This window comes from Notolepis coatsorum (assembly GCF_963971535.1).
Source record: "Notolepis coatsorum genome assembly, chromosome: 1".
Classification (NCBI taxonomy): Eukaryota; Metazoa; Chordata; class Actinopteri; order Aulopiformes; family Paralepididae; genus Notolepis; species Notolepis coatsorum.
Window position 1 is genome coordinate 198646117 of NC_140165.1, and position 18610 is coordinate 198664726.

Here is an 18610-nt window from a genome sequence, read left to right on the forward strand (position 1 = left end):
CAGCCCCTTTACGATAGCGCAGGGTACAACCTGTACCCAACAAAGGGTCTCCATAACGCCCAACCCTGTGACACCCGGGCCGACCCGGCATTTTCCCCCCCGAAAAAAGCACAAGTCCCTCAGGGTACCAGAACGGCAGATCTGCGTCCCCGGCGGACAACGGGTTAACTGACCTGGACCAGCGCGACCAGAACCAGTCCCGTGCCCTAACCACGCCGACATCCCCACTCCAGGAGAGGGGGTAGGTATGCGTGTCGATCTAAAACATGAAAAGAGGGCGCCACCCAGACGGTCCCATTTATACCACGCTCAGTGGCCCACCCCAAGGGCGTGAGACCCCTCTACCTATGTTCTGATCTATTCTGTTAACATCCCCCAGATATGAACGAGAATCCGTCGAGACCCAGTAACAGGCGCTCGGAAGAGGAAAAAATCCCCCATCCCAGTTGCCCTATAAAAACGCTGTTTTAATAACGGGCAACCATGGCGCACTAGCCTCCTGCGTGATTCTTATCAGAAAACACCCAGAGCCAGCACTATGTACGCGTCGAGACCCAAACACATCAATGGATAGTCTAACCAGACACCAGACATTGGTCCTTCAAGTCGCCTGGGAGAACGACAAGAAGTTGTCGTGCTTCATATTCTTCACTCTTTTTATTATTAAAAAGAAACAGACTGACATGAATCCCACGTGACGCAGCCGAGGGTACACATTTTTTACATTCTTACATCCCGCCACCCTCACCACAGAGAGGAGACGGGAATCCTCAGACTTCCCACGGTGAGCCATAGATTGAAAAGTCACGGTAACATTGAGTCATGTGACCAACAGACTCAAGTCACACGTATATCGAGCGTAGTAGAACAGTAAGTTCCTACGCTCTGCCCCGACAACTTGACAATAACGGACCCTACATACGGGTCTGAAAAAACGCACGGAAGCCGTCGTCTAATAGAAACGTGCCTAGTGACGTTTTCTATGACGGGGGGAACCCCATGACTCAACCACCTTTTTCAACCAAGTGTAAGCTGCAGGCCTTGCTCAAGCTCTAACATGAATGTAGCGACCAACAAGACTTAAAGTCTAGCCCTCCTATCAAACCCATACTAGCGAAAGATTCACACGTCGTATCCCCATCATGTTTGGTGAATAAACACACAGTTTGTAACAAAAAATACAGTCCCTTTTAGTAGGGACTCTTTATTTTCTATAAACAAATCATATTTGGGCCGGGAAGGGAACAGGGGGGGACCACAGAGTGAAAAAGTCAACTTTCAGCGACGCCTGCCACGAGCTGCTCGGGACTTGCCACCCCCGGGAGCCCCGGAGGGACGGTAAATGATCGAAGGCTGGTCATGACGATCCCTACCGTCACCTCCGGGCGTAGATGGGCCGGCTGCAGTGGCGGAGGCGCCCTCTCTCCTCCTGGCCTTCTTTGCCGAAGGTCCAGCAGTGGCGGTGGTAGCAGCGGCGGCTACGGCGGCGGAACCCCGACGACGAGCCTGCCGTCTGACTCCACCGGCGACATCGGGCGGGGGGAAATGAGGCTGGAGCACGGAACGCTCCTCCTGCATCTCCCTGCAGGTTGAGGTCATCAATTGCAGTGCCGACCCGAAAAGTCCAGCATCGGAGAGGGGTGCCGTCAGAACAAGTGGAGTCCTCTTCTTCTCCGGCACACGCGCCTGCTCCAGCCAAAGGTGGCGCTGGACTAGAGTGGCCAGGGCGCGTACTTTCCCAGCGGCTATGGCCTGCGGCTGGATCAGATGCAGGATGGCTCCTGCCGCCTGGGCGAGCTGATCATGTTGCAAATCAGTCAGCTCCATACCGCCCGTCAGTATCCCGGACATGAATCTCGCCAGCTGCGCGATGTTAGAAGTGGCAGCCAGAGATTGCGTCGCGGAGATAAATGACTGGTCACTCCAGTAAGCCAACCGCCTCGCCGATTTCCCTTGGGGAACCGGCTTCCGGACGGCTCCCACACCACCTCAGGACAAAGGAGCGCTGCCATCGGCCTATCAAGCCGAGGCACGCCCTCCTTCATGCCTTCTACCAAACCCACCACCCTCGTGACTTGCACGTAGGCGGGGGTGAGGCCCATGATGTGGGAGACCACCTGTCCCTGACGGACGTAGGCCTCCATTGAGGGGAAAAATGGACAGACAACGTCAATCCCTCTCACAGGACAGTGTTGCCATAGATGACCTATGAGATCGTCAGGAATAGGAACAGGCAGTGGCTGCGGCAGTGGCACGCCGTTTGCGACTGCCGCCGCCGCCATGAGCTCGGGGAACAAAGCATGCAGTTCCCCCTGCATACTTTCCCCCACCGAGCTCTCGTCCCTCACATGCAGCAGACTACTGGTTACAGAGCCACATTCTGATGTGGCTGATAGCAGGGCATCCCGCCGCCGAGTCGGAGGTTCTAACCCAACATCTGCGTACGAGGAATCCCAAGGAGACATCTCACCCCCCTCCAGTGTTACCTGGACGGGTGGCGGACATAGTCTCCACCGGGGCATCGAACAAGAACCCGTCCGCTTCTACCATGTAGTCATCTGTTTCCATCGGCCATGGAGAATCAGACGCATCCTCATCCGGCTCCAGCAACTCACCAAAACCAGGCCGTTCGCGTCTACAAGCCACCATCTTGCGACGGGAGCGAGCCGACGCAAAAAGTTTGCGTCTCAAATCCTCCGCAACCAGAGGAGCCGGCCACCCAACAGCGGACGACTCTCCGGAGGCAAAGGAACCAGAGCCGGAACCAGGCCATCGCACAGGAGACGGCGCTGGTGCACCAGCTCCTTGGAGAGGCAAACTATCTATCGGACGCCTACCGGGCGCGGCTGCCGACCACGAAAGAGGCCTCAACCCCGCTCCAAGACGCACGACAGAGGAGGCAATGGAGAACCGCTGGTGAAGGGTGACGTTGCTAGCGCGACCCTCCGAGGTAAACATTATGACTTAGCTTTTTTCTTTTAAAATTTATGAGAGAAAGAAAAAAGCAAGAAAAAATTTAAACACGTAACTCAACTTTCTTCAGCTAACAACCTCGTCAAGTGGGTATATAACAGGCACTTCCTTGTGGTGAAAGTGAAGAAGGAGGCGAGTAGGTGACCACACACCTGCTTATGAAGGTAAGCGGATAGGGGTGTGGCCAGACGGATGTCGGTATGTAAAGGTACATTGTGGATTTTTATTCAGTGCTGTGCACGAAGTGAGGTTAGTGCAGACTGACACTGAGCGGAGCCAGTATGATATAGAACTACAGGAATCTACATTTAAAAAAAAATTGTATAATACAATAAATATCGGTTATTGGTATCTGCCTTGAGGAGCAGAAAGTTATCTGGGTAAAAAAATCAATATCGTGCACCCCTAGTTGTCATACAGAAGTACAGAATACTTTTATACAAAATGCTTCTTTCTGTTACACTCCAGGGACTGTGCTAGACAAAAATAGATAAGTATAAAATAAGTATAGCAGTATAAAATAGAAGTCAAGTACGTAGACAAGTGTTCAGTATATACATATATAAAATGTACAATGCAGAGTAGAAGTAACAGAGTTACAATACAATATACAGTACAATTAGGGCCGTTAGGTGGCGTAGCGGAGATTGCCTTAGTCACCAACCCCGGAGCTGTGAGCTGGATTCGCCTGTTCGAATCCAGCTCACAGCTCCGGGGTTGTCACCAGCTTGGCTGGCCGTTCACACTAATACAATTGGCTGTATTAGAGGGTGGGAGAAGCTGGCGGGGTGGGTCCGGGTCGTTGTAAACAGCGACTCCTACAGTTCGGTCGGGGCGCCTGCTAAGCGCGGATAGGACCTGAGTGGGATAGTGTGATCCTTCCACACGCTACACCCTCTCAGGGAGGATCCGCGCTGCCAGGTGAAAAGAAGCGGTTGATTGGCTGGACGTGATAGCCTCCACTCTCCCAGATGATCTGACTGTGGGGGGTAAGTGCGCAGCGACCAGGAAGGGGATTGGGAATTGGCATACGACTAACATTGGGTTGGGAGAAAAAAATCTGAGGAAAATGGAGGGGGAAAAAGATCAATAAAAAAAAATATATATAATATACAGTACAAAACAGAAATGGGATGAGGTACAATTTACAGTAAAGTGTAATGAGGTATGGGTTGTAGTGCAAATTCTTTACCAATAAATATAAAGTGTGTTTAGGTGTTCTAAAGTGGGTAAAGTGGGTGCTGCAGTGAGTTGTTTGTTTAAAGTGAGTGTGCGCGTGTGGATGTGTGTGCTGTGAGTGCATTTGATGGTTGTTCTTCTGAGTCTCTCTGTGCTTGCCATGAGACTCCGGTATCGCTTGCCTGACCGCAGCAGTTCAAAGAGGCAGTTGTTTGGGTGGCTGGAGTCTTTGATAATTATCTTGGCCTTACCCATGCACCGCTTGTTGTAAATGTCCTGGAGAGTGGGAAGCCCCCTCCAATTGTGTGTTCGGCTGAACGGGCCACTCTCTGTAGTCTGCTACGGTCTTGTGCGGTGCTATTCCCAAACCAGGAGGTGATATTGCCAGTCAGGATGCTCTCTATTGTGCATGAGTAGAAGTTCTTAAGGATCTTCTGACTGACTTGGAACTTCCTTAGGCGCCTGAGGAAGTAGAGGCGTTGCCGTGCCTTCTTCACAACACTGTCAATGTGTGTGGTCCATGTCAAGTCCTCGGATATGTGGACTCCGAGGTACTTGAAACTGTTCACTCTCTCAACCGGTGCCCCGTCGATGCTGAGGGGGCTGTAGTCCATGACCCCGACCTCCTGAAGTCCACAATCATCTCTTTTGTTTTGCTGACGTTCAGGGAGAGGCAGTTCTCCTGACACCACTGCGACAGATTCTCTACCTCTTCCAGGTAGGCCCTCTCGTCTTTGGCAGAGATCAGGCCCACCACTACTGTGTCATCAGCAAATTTGATGATTGTGTTGTTCCGCTGTGCCACACAGTCATGTGTGTACAGGGAGTAGGAGGGGACTCAGGGTGCTTTCTCACTCACCATTCGGGTCCGTACAGTCCTCATTCCGGGTTAGGGTGCACACACTTCAGTCTTGGTTCGCTCCGGGTTCTGTTTACGGTTTGCGTTTTGAGCGTGTACGCTTGCCGTAGGCGATGTCACGCTCGAAAATGTAAACACAGTTAACACATGTTAACATGGCGGTGGAGACTGGATGCTGATATAAAATAAACAAATAACCAATAAATATGAAGTTATATTTGAACCTCTGTTGTCAAGCCTTGTCAATATAACCCACCCCCTTTTCTCACAAATGGATGGTGTTGTAGAGTCCGCTTTTGAGCGTTTCCCAGGGCTAACGCTAAGCTAACGGCTAACGCTAAGCTAACGGCTAACGCTAGTTAGCTTATTACCTATTACTAGTCTAGTATAGCCACTGTAGCACTTATTCTTCAGCAAAGAACGTGCAATAAACAAAACGGATACATTCACTGTGTTCTGCCTCATTTGTTGATGAAACAAAACTAACATCAACACAATTGAACACCAAAAGCGGAGTTTAGTCTCATCGGCGCCGATTTTGTTAGCTTACATGCTAACGTGAATGGAATATGCCAGTATAACAGTATAGCATTGTGGCTAGCAGCTAACGTTAGCTCACGTTAGTTAGCCAGCACCAAACTGATGATATCGGGAGCTATCAGTAGCTAGATAACATTAGAGACACCACTGGTCTATAGAAATAAATGCATTCGAACAAGAAAGTATAGTAGACATAGCAATGGCTAACGCTAAGCTAACGGCTAACTCTAGTTAGCTTAGCCTGGTCAGCAGCTAACATTATCCCATCGCTCGTGGCAATTATATTGCATGTCATTGATCTACTGGTCGACCACGGCCGACTGGTTGGGCACCACTGGTCTAATAGAAATAAATGCATTCGAACAAGAAACCAATGTATAGACATAGCAATGGCAAACAAAATTGCCAGGCCTAATGCGAGCCAGGGAAGTGCTGTGCTTTGTAACGTGGCTTCATGTTTTCATCCACTGAGCTCAGCTGTGAGGCTCCACATGCTTGTTTGGTTGAGGTCTGAACTTGCAAATTGCCCATAAATATCGTTTTTGTGGGTATTGTCCAGTTGTTGCTGTGTGGTTTTATCTGCCCAAAATTCAAGCAAGTAACAACGTTGTGTGTGTCAGCAAGTTGATACAAAAGCCTCCCCCGCTCCCACTGGCGCGCACCCGGAACCACCTATTTCAGCGGTCCAGGTTCAGCGCCCCCGGGGATGGGGGGGGGGGGGGGGGAGCGTTCTCACTAGGACAGACACACCCTTTTCTGATGCAAGCCGGCTCTGATTCGACCCCGAACGGTGAGTGAGAAAGCACCCTCAGAACACAGCCCTGGGGGGTCCCTATGTTGAGCGTGATGGATGAGGAGGTGCAGTTGCCTGCTCTTACCACCTGGGGTCTACCCGTCAGGAAGTCCAAGACCCACTGGCAGAGGTCATAGTTCAAGCCCAGGTCCCTGAGCTTGGCTATGAGTTGGGAGGGGAGTCGGGGACTATGGTATTGAATGCTGAGCTGTAGTCGATGAACAGCATTCTCACATAGTTCCCCTGCCTCTTGTCCAGGTGTGATGCTGCTGTGTGCAGCACATGGGCTATGGTGTCCTCCGTGGACCTGTTGGGGCCATATGCAAATTGCAGGGGGTCCAGGTTGATTGGGAGGGAGGAACGGATGTAGCCCTTCACTAGCTTCTCAAAGCACTTCATGGCTATGGAGGTGAGAGCTACAGGGCGGTAGTCGTTGAGGCAAGTGGGTGTAGATTTTTTTGGGTACAGAGATAATGGTGCACTTCTTCAGACAGGTGGGGATGACAGCCTGTTCTAAGGACAGGTTAAATGTCAGTGAATACCGGGGCCAGTTGGCCGGCACAGACTTTTAGGACGCAGCCGGGGATGCCGTCCGGTCCTGCTGCCTTCCTGATATTCACTTTCTTAAAGGTCCTCCTCACCATGTTGTGTTATCCTGAACACTGAATCTCCAACAGCAGCGCCCCCCCCCCCCCCCCCCCCCCCCCCCCTCCATTGCAGTGGTTTGTAGGCTGGTGTTATTCACTGCCTCAAACCTTGCATAGAAGGTATTGAAATCATTTGCTAAGGAGATGTCACTGTTCAGTTTGAGGGAGGTGCCTTTGTAATCTGTCATCGTTCTGAGGCCCTGCCACATACCTCAAGAGTCAGCCTGTTCAAACTGAAGTTCAACTTTATCCCTGTAACGCCGTTTTGCCTCGATTACTGTCCTCCTTACGTTGTATCTCGCCGCCTTGTGGTCAGTGAGCCGAAGTCTCTGTCCTAGTTGCTGGTGTGCGCAGGCGTTTGCCTGACCGCAGCGCGTGTAGCTTTATGCCAAGCAAGCAGTGCAAAAACTTACCGTAGTGGCATGCAGTAATGCGCCTTTCATTTTCCGCCGCCCAGCGCCCAGGTCGCGCGGAAATAGGCTGTCTATTGCCATTCTCTTTGACAAACTCTAACCTTAACCAGCTCCTTAACAACGCCTAAACTTAACCGTTCTAACCTTAACCAACTCCGAAACAATGCCTAACCTTAACCTTAACCTTAGAAATTATATTGCCATTCTCTTTGACAAACTCTAACCTTAACCAGCTCCTTAACAGCGCCTAAACTTAACCGTTCTAACCTTAACCAACTCCGAAACAATGCCTAACCTTAATCGGCGAAAGAATACACGTTAAAAAAAAATCACGTTAAAAAATATTTTCGATGGGATTCGAACTCGCCAGCAAACAAGCCATAGGATCCACAGCCATGTGTCCTTGCCAATTGAGCTATTTGCTAGATACTGATAAGGGGCGGTGACTTATATATATTGAGCTCCGCTCGTGTCGCATGCGCGGGCACCTCGCGCGAGCACGCCGGCGCACGCACGCACCTGAGCGAGCACGCCGCCGCCGGTGCACGCACGGTAGCATTTGTCTGAAAAGAAGGGCGCTTTACCGCACTAGCGTGCGGTGACGAATGCGGAAGCATTTTTGCACTGCTTGCTTGGCATTAACGTACAGGCGACCGCAGCAGCTTGAACAGGCTGTTGTTGGGGTGTTGAGGGTCTTTCATTATTCATTATATACCCACTAGTAGGCAATAACATTTATATATTTCTTTCTCAATCTTTCACTGCCTTGAAAAGTATAACTCATGATACCATACTGTTACAGTACCTATAGGTGTTGTTTTACTTACTGCAGTAATTCAACATGTCCCCTAACATTACCACTTAGTAGTCAAGGTGGGGAACCCAGACAGTCAGGAGCAACTACTGCCTATCCTAGACTCAATGATTGGTTTCACAACTTTAGTCTCACATACACCAACCAATAAACCTAGACTTCTTGATTGGGGGAAAGTTTTGGTGCAAGGACCTTCGGGTTATGTAGTATATGTACGAAAACGTTGGTCCTAATAAAGATGTTTTACTGCAAGTGAAGAACCAAGTGTGCAGGAGTTCTTTGTTCCTGACTGGTTGACCCACAGTATTCTCCCATTCACCTGTTACCTTGGACTCAGGTGTGCAAGCACTGTTCTAGTGTCACATGGTCCAGATGCTTGTTCTGTTGGGGAGAAGAACTACCGGTACTGTGTCTCTAGCGCTCACTCACTTCCACTCTTCTCTTCCCTGCTTCTCCGTTTGTCTGTCTGTCCTTCTCTGCTCCCTTCCTCTAATAATTATCTCCATCTCCCCCTCCCCTCCTCCCTCCCTCTCTCCAGGTGAAGAAGATGTACCAGACCCCCCTGGTGCGTCTACACGCTGAGGGCGACTGGAGTGCTGACATTGATGCCGTGGTCGTCTACAGCCCTCTGCAGCCCTTTTCCTCCAGTGCATGGGACTGGATTGGACTTTACAAGGTTGGACGACCAACTGATTTTAGGGGTGTAACGATGTCGATACAGAATTGAGTCGACAATACTGTGTAGAGAATATTCATTCTCTTCCCTGGGTCTTTCTTTTGTTACCCTCCGTTTAACTGGTGGTATGGCCACTGCTATTAGGATAATGTTTAAGGCTAAGAAAAAGACATTGACAGATAAAGAAATTAGACATCGACCAATTTTAATCTGCGCCGATGGGACGTTTCACAAACTTGTTAACTGCTGAACTTGGCTCTGATAATGGCCGATGGCTGCTCAGCCTCCGCCATAGGCTAAATCAAGGTAATGCCATTGTGTACCTAAGATTATTTATATTTAAATGAAAGTTAACTTTATATAAGACTGCTCTATTCATAAATTAATTATGAGCAGGATAAGGTTGTTGGTTATAGTATGGCATTATTAATGCATTAGACTGCAGACTTAACTACTGCTCTGCTGAAAGCATGCTGTGTTTTGCAAGCAACTGTAAGTGCAAGCGTACAGTAGCAAAACTATGGGCCAATAGCCATCATTTGAGGGCCACTTTTGCTGAAAATAACTGTGCGTGTGATTGACTCCTGATAATAATCTAAACAAAGACGTTACAGATATGCAGCAGCCATACATTATTTGGTAATCCTAAATCTTGGCCAGTTCAGCCAAGTGTCTCATCGCCCATTGTATATAACATATTCCAATGATGTAATCCACTAAATCACACATTTCCAGATATATTTGTGTCTTGATATCAGGCAGATGGCTACTGCTAGCTCTTCAACTCAAAGACTGTGTCCTGCACAGTCTAAAGTTACCCTATTTTACTAACGTTTCAAAAGAGTGACTTATCACCATCGACTTGAGAAAAGTCAAATAGAAATGGCAGTATCATTCCCCCATATATTAAAGTACAACTTAAATCATTCGTGTAGATATTGAATACATAAGTTCAAATTAAAAAGTAAAAATAGCTATATTGAATATATTATTTATTTTGTTTCTTGGTTTTCTAAATAAATGAATATGGTGATATATATAAATGACAATGTTGTACCTGTCCCGCTTTCACCAATAAAAACTAACTATTGGTTACATAATTATTAAATTTAATTAATAAATATTATTAATAAATTAAAATGGGAATTTGTATAGAATCTAGAAATGTGTTTGTTACACCCCTAGTAATGATGTATGTAGAAACAATGTTGGAATAACGTAGATAAGCAGTAGTTGATATTTTGAGGTGAGAGTGTGTTTGTGGATCTCAGGTGGGCTTCACCAGTGCGACCGACTACATCACCTACACTTGGGTCAAAGATGATGAAGTGTCCTTCAACGAAGAGCTCATACAGGTAACAATTGTTTTGTGTGTGTCTGTTAACACTTTGAGTGCCACGGGTCCGGTGCCCCGGAACCCCATTGCGTGCCAACACCCACTTCAATGATAGAGCTCTCATATTTGCAAACGCATAAACTATATCTTAAATTATGGCTGTGTCTAATATGGCCGTCGCTTATCAATGACTTGTTTGCAGTCAACATTGTCGAAACTGATTGTTTTTTTTAATCGGTTCATTTCCGTTTTATACCATTTAGAAAAACGCTTGTTTTATTAAAGTTCCAGAAGAAAATAAAGATTCTGTGATACTCCCTTTACTGGAATACACTGGAATACACAAAACACGTTGTCATTGCCTATTTATGAATCGTTTTCAAATAAACGCTAGATTATCGATAGTATATGTGTACTTATGCACTGTATAGAAGCGGGCTGAAAAATCGATTCTTATTTCCTGATTGCACACACACACAGACACACACATATGGCACACGCTGATATATAGGTTAAAATAGCTCTGATTATTCCAAGACTGGTAAAATAGATTCCTTACCTCAGATCAGATGTTCTGCAAAAAGATTAATCAAATTCCTGATTGCCATTCCAAATATTGATCGTGTTTATTGATCCAATGTTTTTTTTTTATCCACTTTTTCTCCCATTTTTCTATATTTTCTCCCATCCCAATTTCGTATCATCCAATTCAACCCTCCCCTGTCACGAACGCTGTTTCTTGCCTCCCACAAGCCGGCTGCAATGTGGACTAAGTCATACATAGCACAAGTCCCCTCCGGTACTTGAGGTAACAGCAGTCGCATCTTTTCACCTGCGCAGCTCGATCTCTGTGTCGAGGAGTAACGCGTGGGAGGCTCACGCTGCCCCCGACACTTCCTGATTCTACTGCGCAGGCGCACCAACCGACTTGTAGGAGTCGCTTGTTCACAACGTTCGATCCCCACCCTTCAGTTTTCCCTCCCCGTAATACGGCCAATGTGTATTACTGCGGACGACCAGCTAAACTGAAAACAATGTGGAGAGCTGGATTCGAACACGCGAATCCTAGCGTCTCCACACTGGTGGCGAGTGCCTTGCCCACTACACCACCTAGCCGCCCTGTTTATTGATCCAATGTTATAGTCCGAAACGCATAATCGAAAGCTGCTCCAAGCCTCGCCAGTGAATCTGGTAACAGACACTGCTTGCCAGAGATGGGGAAACCCTGAACCGGAGTTTTTCTCTGATGCACTTTTTCACTCAATCCAATCCAATGATGTGCATTACCATCCGGGAGACGATAGGGGGCGGTATTTGCCCTTTGAGCTCAGAGCCATTCCCAATGATAACGTCAGGCTGGACGGATGAAAAATGAATGGATATCGCTAATAAAAGAAATAACGATTAAATAACGAGAAATCTCTTTAATGGCAACCAACGCATGGCGGCAAATAACAAGAAATCTCGTTGTTGGCAACCAATGTGTTAAACATAAAAAAAATACAATGCATAATAAATATATTCATGATCATGCAACATAAAACAATTGTAGGAACGGTTTGGGAGAGGAAGGGGTTTTAGGTTGTGTGTTGTGAGTTCCAAAAAAATGTACTTAAAGTTTAAAGGGGACATGTCTTGCTATTCCTTTCACTATTTGGGCAACTTTACACAATTCCTGTGAGTCTATGGAATACATCTGTAAAGTTTTTTTTTCAAAAAAAGCGTTTTGTATTTCTAATCAAGTACTCTAAAACGATTTTTCAAGCTGTTTTGGGCTGGGCTCCGCCCATAAGCGCTTTGAGTGACAGTCACCCACAGTCTGCACTGCCAGACAGAGAGATATAGAGAGATTGAGGGGGATACTAATAAATTTCGCCTCGGGGGGGGCATAATCCCACGGGACAATGCATTGGTAACTTGTTTCAAATGACAATATATACCCCTGTGAATATTATTGCACGGATCGGAATACGGGAGCGCGCGTTGGAGTCAAAAGATATTTTGACAGTGATATGCAAGTGGAGAAGCCCCATCCCCGCGCGCCGGTCGGGAGGTTGTGTGTAAATGCGTGTGTGTTTCTCCGACAGAAGCTCCTGTCCCTCTCCATCTCTCTCTCGCTCGCTCTCTGCCTTTCTGTCGGCACCCGCTTGAGGAAGTGTCGGTATTTCCACTCGCTCTGTTGTTGAGTGAATGGTTACGCTACAGCCATAGACGGGGCGTTACTGCAGATCAGCTCCTTGCTACGTAGGCTAGCGAGTCAAATCAGAATAGCTTAGTTCACTGGGGGAGGATATTATCTTTATCTGTATGTAAGACACGAAAATAAAAAACATCAAATCAATCTCAACTGAATTGGAGCAATCCGCCAAAATGAGAATTAGAGACACAGACCCCATTGATACAAACCCTCATTGCTAGGAAACAATGCTAAACACGGGAAAAGGCCATTTATAAGACACTGGAAAGCTCAATATATCAAAAGCTCAATATATCAAAACGTGGCACTTTACAGTGAACAGGTCGTCTATTTGTATTAAAAACAATAGATTGTTTTTCATTTAAAGAGCTCAAAAATAAGTGTCGAATGATATTTCCGTTGCCTTTTTTGAGTTGATCTAAATGTTACTGATTGTGTTAAATGGGCATATAATAGTCTCATATCGATCGCAGGCACCTGAATCTAATCGTATCGTGGCAGACTTTGTGATATCGGCAAATATTGTATCATTGTCCAAAGAATCAATATCGTATCATGATGAAACTGGTGATTCCCACTAGGGCTGGGCGATATAACGATAATTATCGTGATATTTTAATAATAGATATAAAAAAATATATATATTTTTTTCTTGACCTGCAACAGGGCAGTTTTAAGAGACAGTGGACAGACTTGTCTTTCTTGCCTGCAACTTAAAGTAATGGCTTTGCTTGTCCAAATGACAATACTGACCAAATAGAGATTTATTTTTCTCTTGTCCATTTATTTTGTTAGCTTTCCAATTTAAAATACAGTTTGAAACAGTCTGTACACAGTAGACTACAGTATGTGTGCTAGCAGAGCTAGTCTCCAGTCACGAGTCACAGTGCACAGTTTGTCCACCAAAAAAGCGCCAAAAGATAGAAAATAAACGAGCAGAGCCAGACCTATTCAACTCCCCTGGAGCCACATCCAGCAGAGAAGCTTGTTTACTTTCGCTTTCAAACCAGCTGCAGCCTGAGAACTGGAGTGTGAGGGGATGTAACACTAAAGATGGCGGCAACGACAAAGAATAGCTGCAAAATAAACACATCTGTTTAAAAAATATATATATATTTTTTTTAATACTTCGAGTGATCGTTATCGTGATATCATTTTTGCCCATATCGCCCAGCCCTAATTCCCACCCCTAGTCATGGTTAGGGTAAGGGGCTAGGGAATAAATGCAAGACAATGGATGGTATTAAGGATAGTATAACTTGGCTGTGTGTGCTACAGTAAATGTTTCTCTCTATTCCTGTAGGTGTACGTCAGTAAGGAGGAGATTCCTGTGCTGGGAGGAGAATGTGTGCTTTGTTACTTCAGCAACACATTGCAGTGCATTATTGGAATCAGTTCACCATTTAAAGTGAGTGTGTGTGAGGAGAGTTGAATTGATCTTTTAATGTTTATAACTTGTGGGCGTCTGGGTAGTGTAGAGGTAGGTAAAAGCACTCGCCTACCACCTGAGACCGAGGTTCAATTCCCGGTAGCGACACTTCTGGCAAACCCTGCCCCTTTTCTTGATCCTCCAATCACAGCTGTCGCTTACCTCGGACAAACTTTGTTTGTACGAGGAAGTCCGAGGTAAGCGACAGCTGTGATTGGAGGATCAAGAAAAGAGGGCAGGGTTTGAGATAGGTCCAATTTGTGGGTGGGAAGCCACCGCCGGTGAAGGTATTAGTCCTGGTTGTTACATTAGCGACCCCTACTGGTCTGTCTGCCTGTTCAGCAGGGAGGAGATCTGGGGGAGATGGCGTGAACCTCTGTGCGCGTTACACTCTTGCCAGTGAAACTCCTCGGGTGAAAAGAAGTGGCTGGCGACTCCACATGTATCGAAGGAGACATGTGGTAGTCTATACCCTCCCCAGACCTACAGAAGATAGCGCAACGACCAGAACCGCGATACACAAATGGTATTGGCATAATGACTAATAAATTGGGGAGATAAATGCAAAAACTTGACTGTGGTTTGAACTTGAGAAATTAGTCATACAAACTGGAATTAATTTACAAATCTTTCCTTCAGGTCCACGAGTCTAAGGTAGCGGTTGAGGAGGGCCTGCTTCCTGAGAATGTCAATGGACTTGACAAGGCTACAGACAGTTAGGACCTCTGGTATAGATAGGTCATAGTATGATGTGGAAAAGGCTCTGTCAGGACCAGTACCTCCTGGACCACAACAAGGCCCGTAATTACTGTGGTTGTAGTGTTTTTCATTCTGCTGCTGAAGAACCAGATTAGGAAAATGTGTTAAAGAGGAATGGAAACACTAGAAATCAAAGGGACAATTCAGAATGAATTTATATTTGCAAATAGGATAATCCTTTTTACAAATGAAAACATTTATACATTTTAAGATCCCGCCATGTTTTTGTTGTCATGGATACACAGTGTAACTGGTTTAATAACGTCTACATTGCTATAATCTTAACTGGTAGACATTTTTTGAAGTCTACTTTCTTGCACCGGTGTACAATAATGAAATCGGATGTATTGATGTTCAATGTAGTGAGCTGCCAGAAGTCATAAAACCAATGACACTACATACAGTATCCATGACAACAAAAGCTTGAGACGGATAACTTGGTTACTTAAATATATACTTTAATTTGTAAAACCATTTAGTCAAATATGACAAATTATTTGACTTGCAAATATAAATACATTTTAAATGATCCCTTTTGCTTTCTCGTGTTTCGATTCCCCCTGTTCGAAACCCTATTGTGTGTTTGGTACAGATGAAGTATGGTGTAATGCTCTTGATGCTATACCTCCGTTCACCCACAATTCTAAAAAAAACATACCTGGAGTGCTCCCTCATCCATCCCAGGGCTTTCCCTAAACAATGGTATAGGGACACAATGCCACTATGACAATGTTCCAGCGCCACCACATGTTTTGTAACAAAGGTAGCAGACAGGGGTAGGTGGAAGGTGCAATGTGGTTGTACAATTAATCAAACGCAGTAAAATAGCTTTAGCTCCCCGCTGGACAATGGCCAGGGGCATTTATTTAAGCAAAACAGAAAATGTAAGAAAACCAACAATCATACTGGCTCCCATTGGAGCACCTAACTGTCTTTACTATAGTCCAGTCTCTAACTAGGCCGGGCTGCTGTCTGGCTTACCGGTTGTCAACTCACGGTTGTAGATGTCTCCCAACAACTCTCCATTCCAAGACACACACTGAGGCTCTCTGTCTGTCCTCTCCGAGAGGCACGCTGATTGCTGATTGAGAGACAGCCGTGTGTGTGGGTCTGCCTGTGTGAAGCTGTCAGTCCTCTTCTCTCCATTGGGAGGAGCCAACAGGCAGGAACATAGAATCCATTAAACACCATTCCCCTCAGCCCCTTACATACCCCCCCTTCAGTTCCTGCTTGGGAGAGGAAAACGAGGTCCAGAGGGAATCTCCGGGACAGGGCACCTGCGTTCCCGTGTTTGGCTCCCGACCTGTGGATCAGAGAAATCAAACTCTTGCAAGGAAATAAACCATCGACTGACTCAAGAATTGGTCTCCTTTTTGGACATCCAGACCAGGGGAGCATGGTCAGTTATGAGAGAGAAATGTCGGCCCACCAGATAATATCCGAGACGCTCCAGTGCCCACTTGATAGCCAGTCCTTCCTTCTCTACCGTGGCATATCCTTCCCTCAGTCTCTTGACTTCTTCCCTCAGTCTCTTAGATTAGATTCTTTAATGACCACCCAGCCAGGCTGGAGGAATTTGTTTTCAGTGCATTACATCAGCGTTTCCGTTAGAACATATTCGTGCCGGTCTGGGTGTCCTGCAAGATTTCTATCCCCGGACATATTCGAGAAATGCCGGTCAGCCTGGTTTTCCTTTTTACCGGCTGAATGCCACCATCGGCGCCAATGTTAACGTTAATATCGCCTAATCTATGTTTTAAATTATGGCTATGTGTCTAATCTGCCCATCGCATTATCAAAGACTATTTTCCAGTCAGTGCTGTCAAGGCTGTTTATCGCGTCGTTTCCGTTTCAGAGCATTGAAAAGCCCCCGTTTTCAGATAAAAACAGCTCATTCTGGAGCATTCTATGAAAATCGTCTTTTAGTGGAATATTTCACAACGTTGATATTCGTCGGCCTTTTTATGAATCGTTTTCAAATAAACGCTAGATGATCAATATTATACGTGCACGCAAGCACATTACGGCCGCGCGCGGATAATCGCCCCGTTGATTTCCTCTCGGACTTTTAGTGAAACCGAAAGAAGACATTTCACAAAACAGCTTATAACTTCATCAAACTTACTCTGATTATCCTAACACTGATAACATAGAGTCCTTACCTGACATCAGATGGTATCCAACTGGTATATTCCAATTCCTGATCACCATTCGAAAAAATCGATACGTGTATGGATCCAACGCGATACTGTAGAACTCCATGATCAGCGGGGATCTGAGGTTCCAGAATGAACTGTGTCACTGGTAACCCTGGCTGGATCAGTGAACTGGAAAATGTGGATATAATGTCGCACCTCAGCCAGGAGAATTAAACTTTCCACTCGGGCCTGAACGCTCGACATTAATGGTGGCCAGACAGGCTCAAAAAAAGAAAGAAAAAAAGATTCACATCCGAGCGGCGCCATCCGCGCTTTATCAGCGTGAAGCAACATGTAATGATTGTTTCGTTCATCGCATAGGCTATTTAATTTGAGCCTATTTTAATACAATTCAAATAATAAAATTGTGCTTAGAGAAATTATTTTCACCGGACATTATGACCGGAGATATTTAAATATTCGGACTTCAACATATTTTGCCGGTCAAATACCGGTAATTACCGGCTAACGGAAACGCTGCATTACATTGCATTGTTCCAACATAGAACATAGAACATATAACATCACTTACAATACACATACTACATGCAGTTAAATACATAGATACATTATTACAAAAACTACAATATCACAGTTTATGTCCATAACAGCAGAGGTCGGGGGTGTTGCTACAGGGAGTTCAATGTCTGTATGGCAGTGGAGAAGAAACTGTTTTTAAAGCGGTATGTTTTGGTGGTCAGGGATCTGTAGCGCCTTCCGGAGGGCAGCAGCTGGAAGATATGGTGTGTTGGGTCAGATCGTTTTCCTTGCTCTTCTTATTGTACTTTGGCGGTGGAGTGATTCGAGTGATGGGAGGAGGGGGGGGGGGGGGGGGTGCGGATTATTTTGGAGGATTATTGATTATTCTTTGCAGTTTGTTTTTGGAGTGAATGTCCATACTGCTGTACCAAACTGTCATGGAGAAGGTGAGGATGCTTTGTATGATAGCCTGGTAAAAACGGAGCAGGAGATATTTTATGATTCTATATTTTGAGCTGGTGGAGGAAGAAGTCTTTGATTGGCTTTTTTGTGGATGTGGTCTGTTGGTTTTCCATTTGAGGTTGTTGCTTATGTGGGTGCCAAGAAATTTGATGGAGTCTGTGTTGATTATGGGTTCGCCGGAGATGAATACGGGGGTCTTGGGGTTTGGCTGGCGTCTAAAGTCGATGATTTTAGATTAGTTGAGGAGGAGGTTATTGTCTGTGCACCAGGTGACTGTATGGTTGATCTGTGTACGGTATTCCGTTTCATTGTTGTCTGATGAGGCCTATGATGGTTGTGTCGTCTGCATATTTGTAGATTTTGACTGAGTTGTGGAGGGATGTGAGCAGGTTGGTGTATAAGAAGAAAAGCCAGGGTTAAAGGACGCAGCCTTGGGGGGCTCCTGTGCTGAAATATAGAGGGTGGGATGTGATGTTGATTTTGCTGGTGTTGAGGTGGGTGAGAATGATGCGTTCGAATGATTTCATGGCTACGGATGTGAGGGTAATTGGTCTGTAGTCGTTGAGGCAGGAGATATTGTTGGATTTTGGCACAGGATGATGGGACTGTTTGAAACACTGGGGGACTGAACAATTACGGAGGGAGGTGTTACATTTTTTGGTGAAGACGGGGGCCAGTTCTGCAGTCTTTTGACTTCTTTCCTCAGTCTCTTGTCTTCTTCCCTCAGTCTCTTATTTTCTTGGCAAAGAAGAGCACGGTTGGCATATCCTTCCCTCAGCTCCACTGTGCTGGGTAGGGGCTGGCGCCGTACCTCTCTTTATCTCTGCATAAATGAGAGCATTCTGCTGCCTTTGC

At 46.1% G+C, this 18610-nt stretch overlaps 1 protein-coding gene across 3 annotated transcripts in view; it reads left to right on the top strand.

Moving 5' to 3' along the window:
• The window catches only part of inpp5ka (inositol polyphosphate-5-phosphatase Ka), a 48697-nt gene that overhangs the window by 25421 nt on the left and 4666 nt on the right, over positions 1 to 18610 (top strand). For 2 of the 3 annotated variants that reach the window (XM_084320348.1, XM_084320349.1), the window contains 4 exons: positions 8757 to 8894; positions 10166 to 10249; positions 13731 to 13835; positions 14496 to 17602. In XM_084320348.1, the coding sequence (XP_084176474.1) occupies positions 8757 to 8894; positions 10166 to 10249; positions 13731 to 13835; positions 14496 to 14576 (408 nt within the window). In that variant the 3' untranslated portion in view covers positions 14577 to 17602. Of the gene's footprint in view, positions 1 to 8756; positions 8895 to 10165; positions 10250 to 13730; positions 13836 to 14495; positions 17603 to 18610 lie in introns of those variants that run through there. The other variant, XM_084320350.1, reaches the window with a different exon arrangement.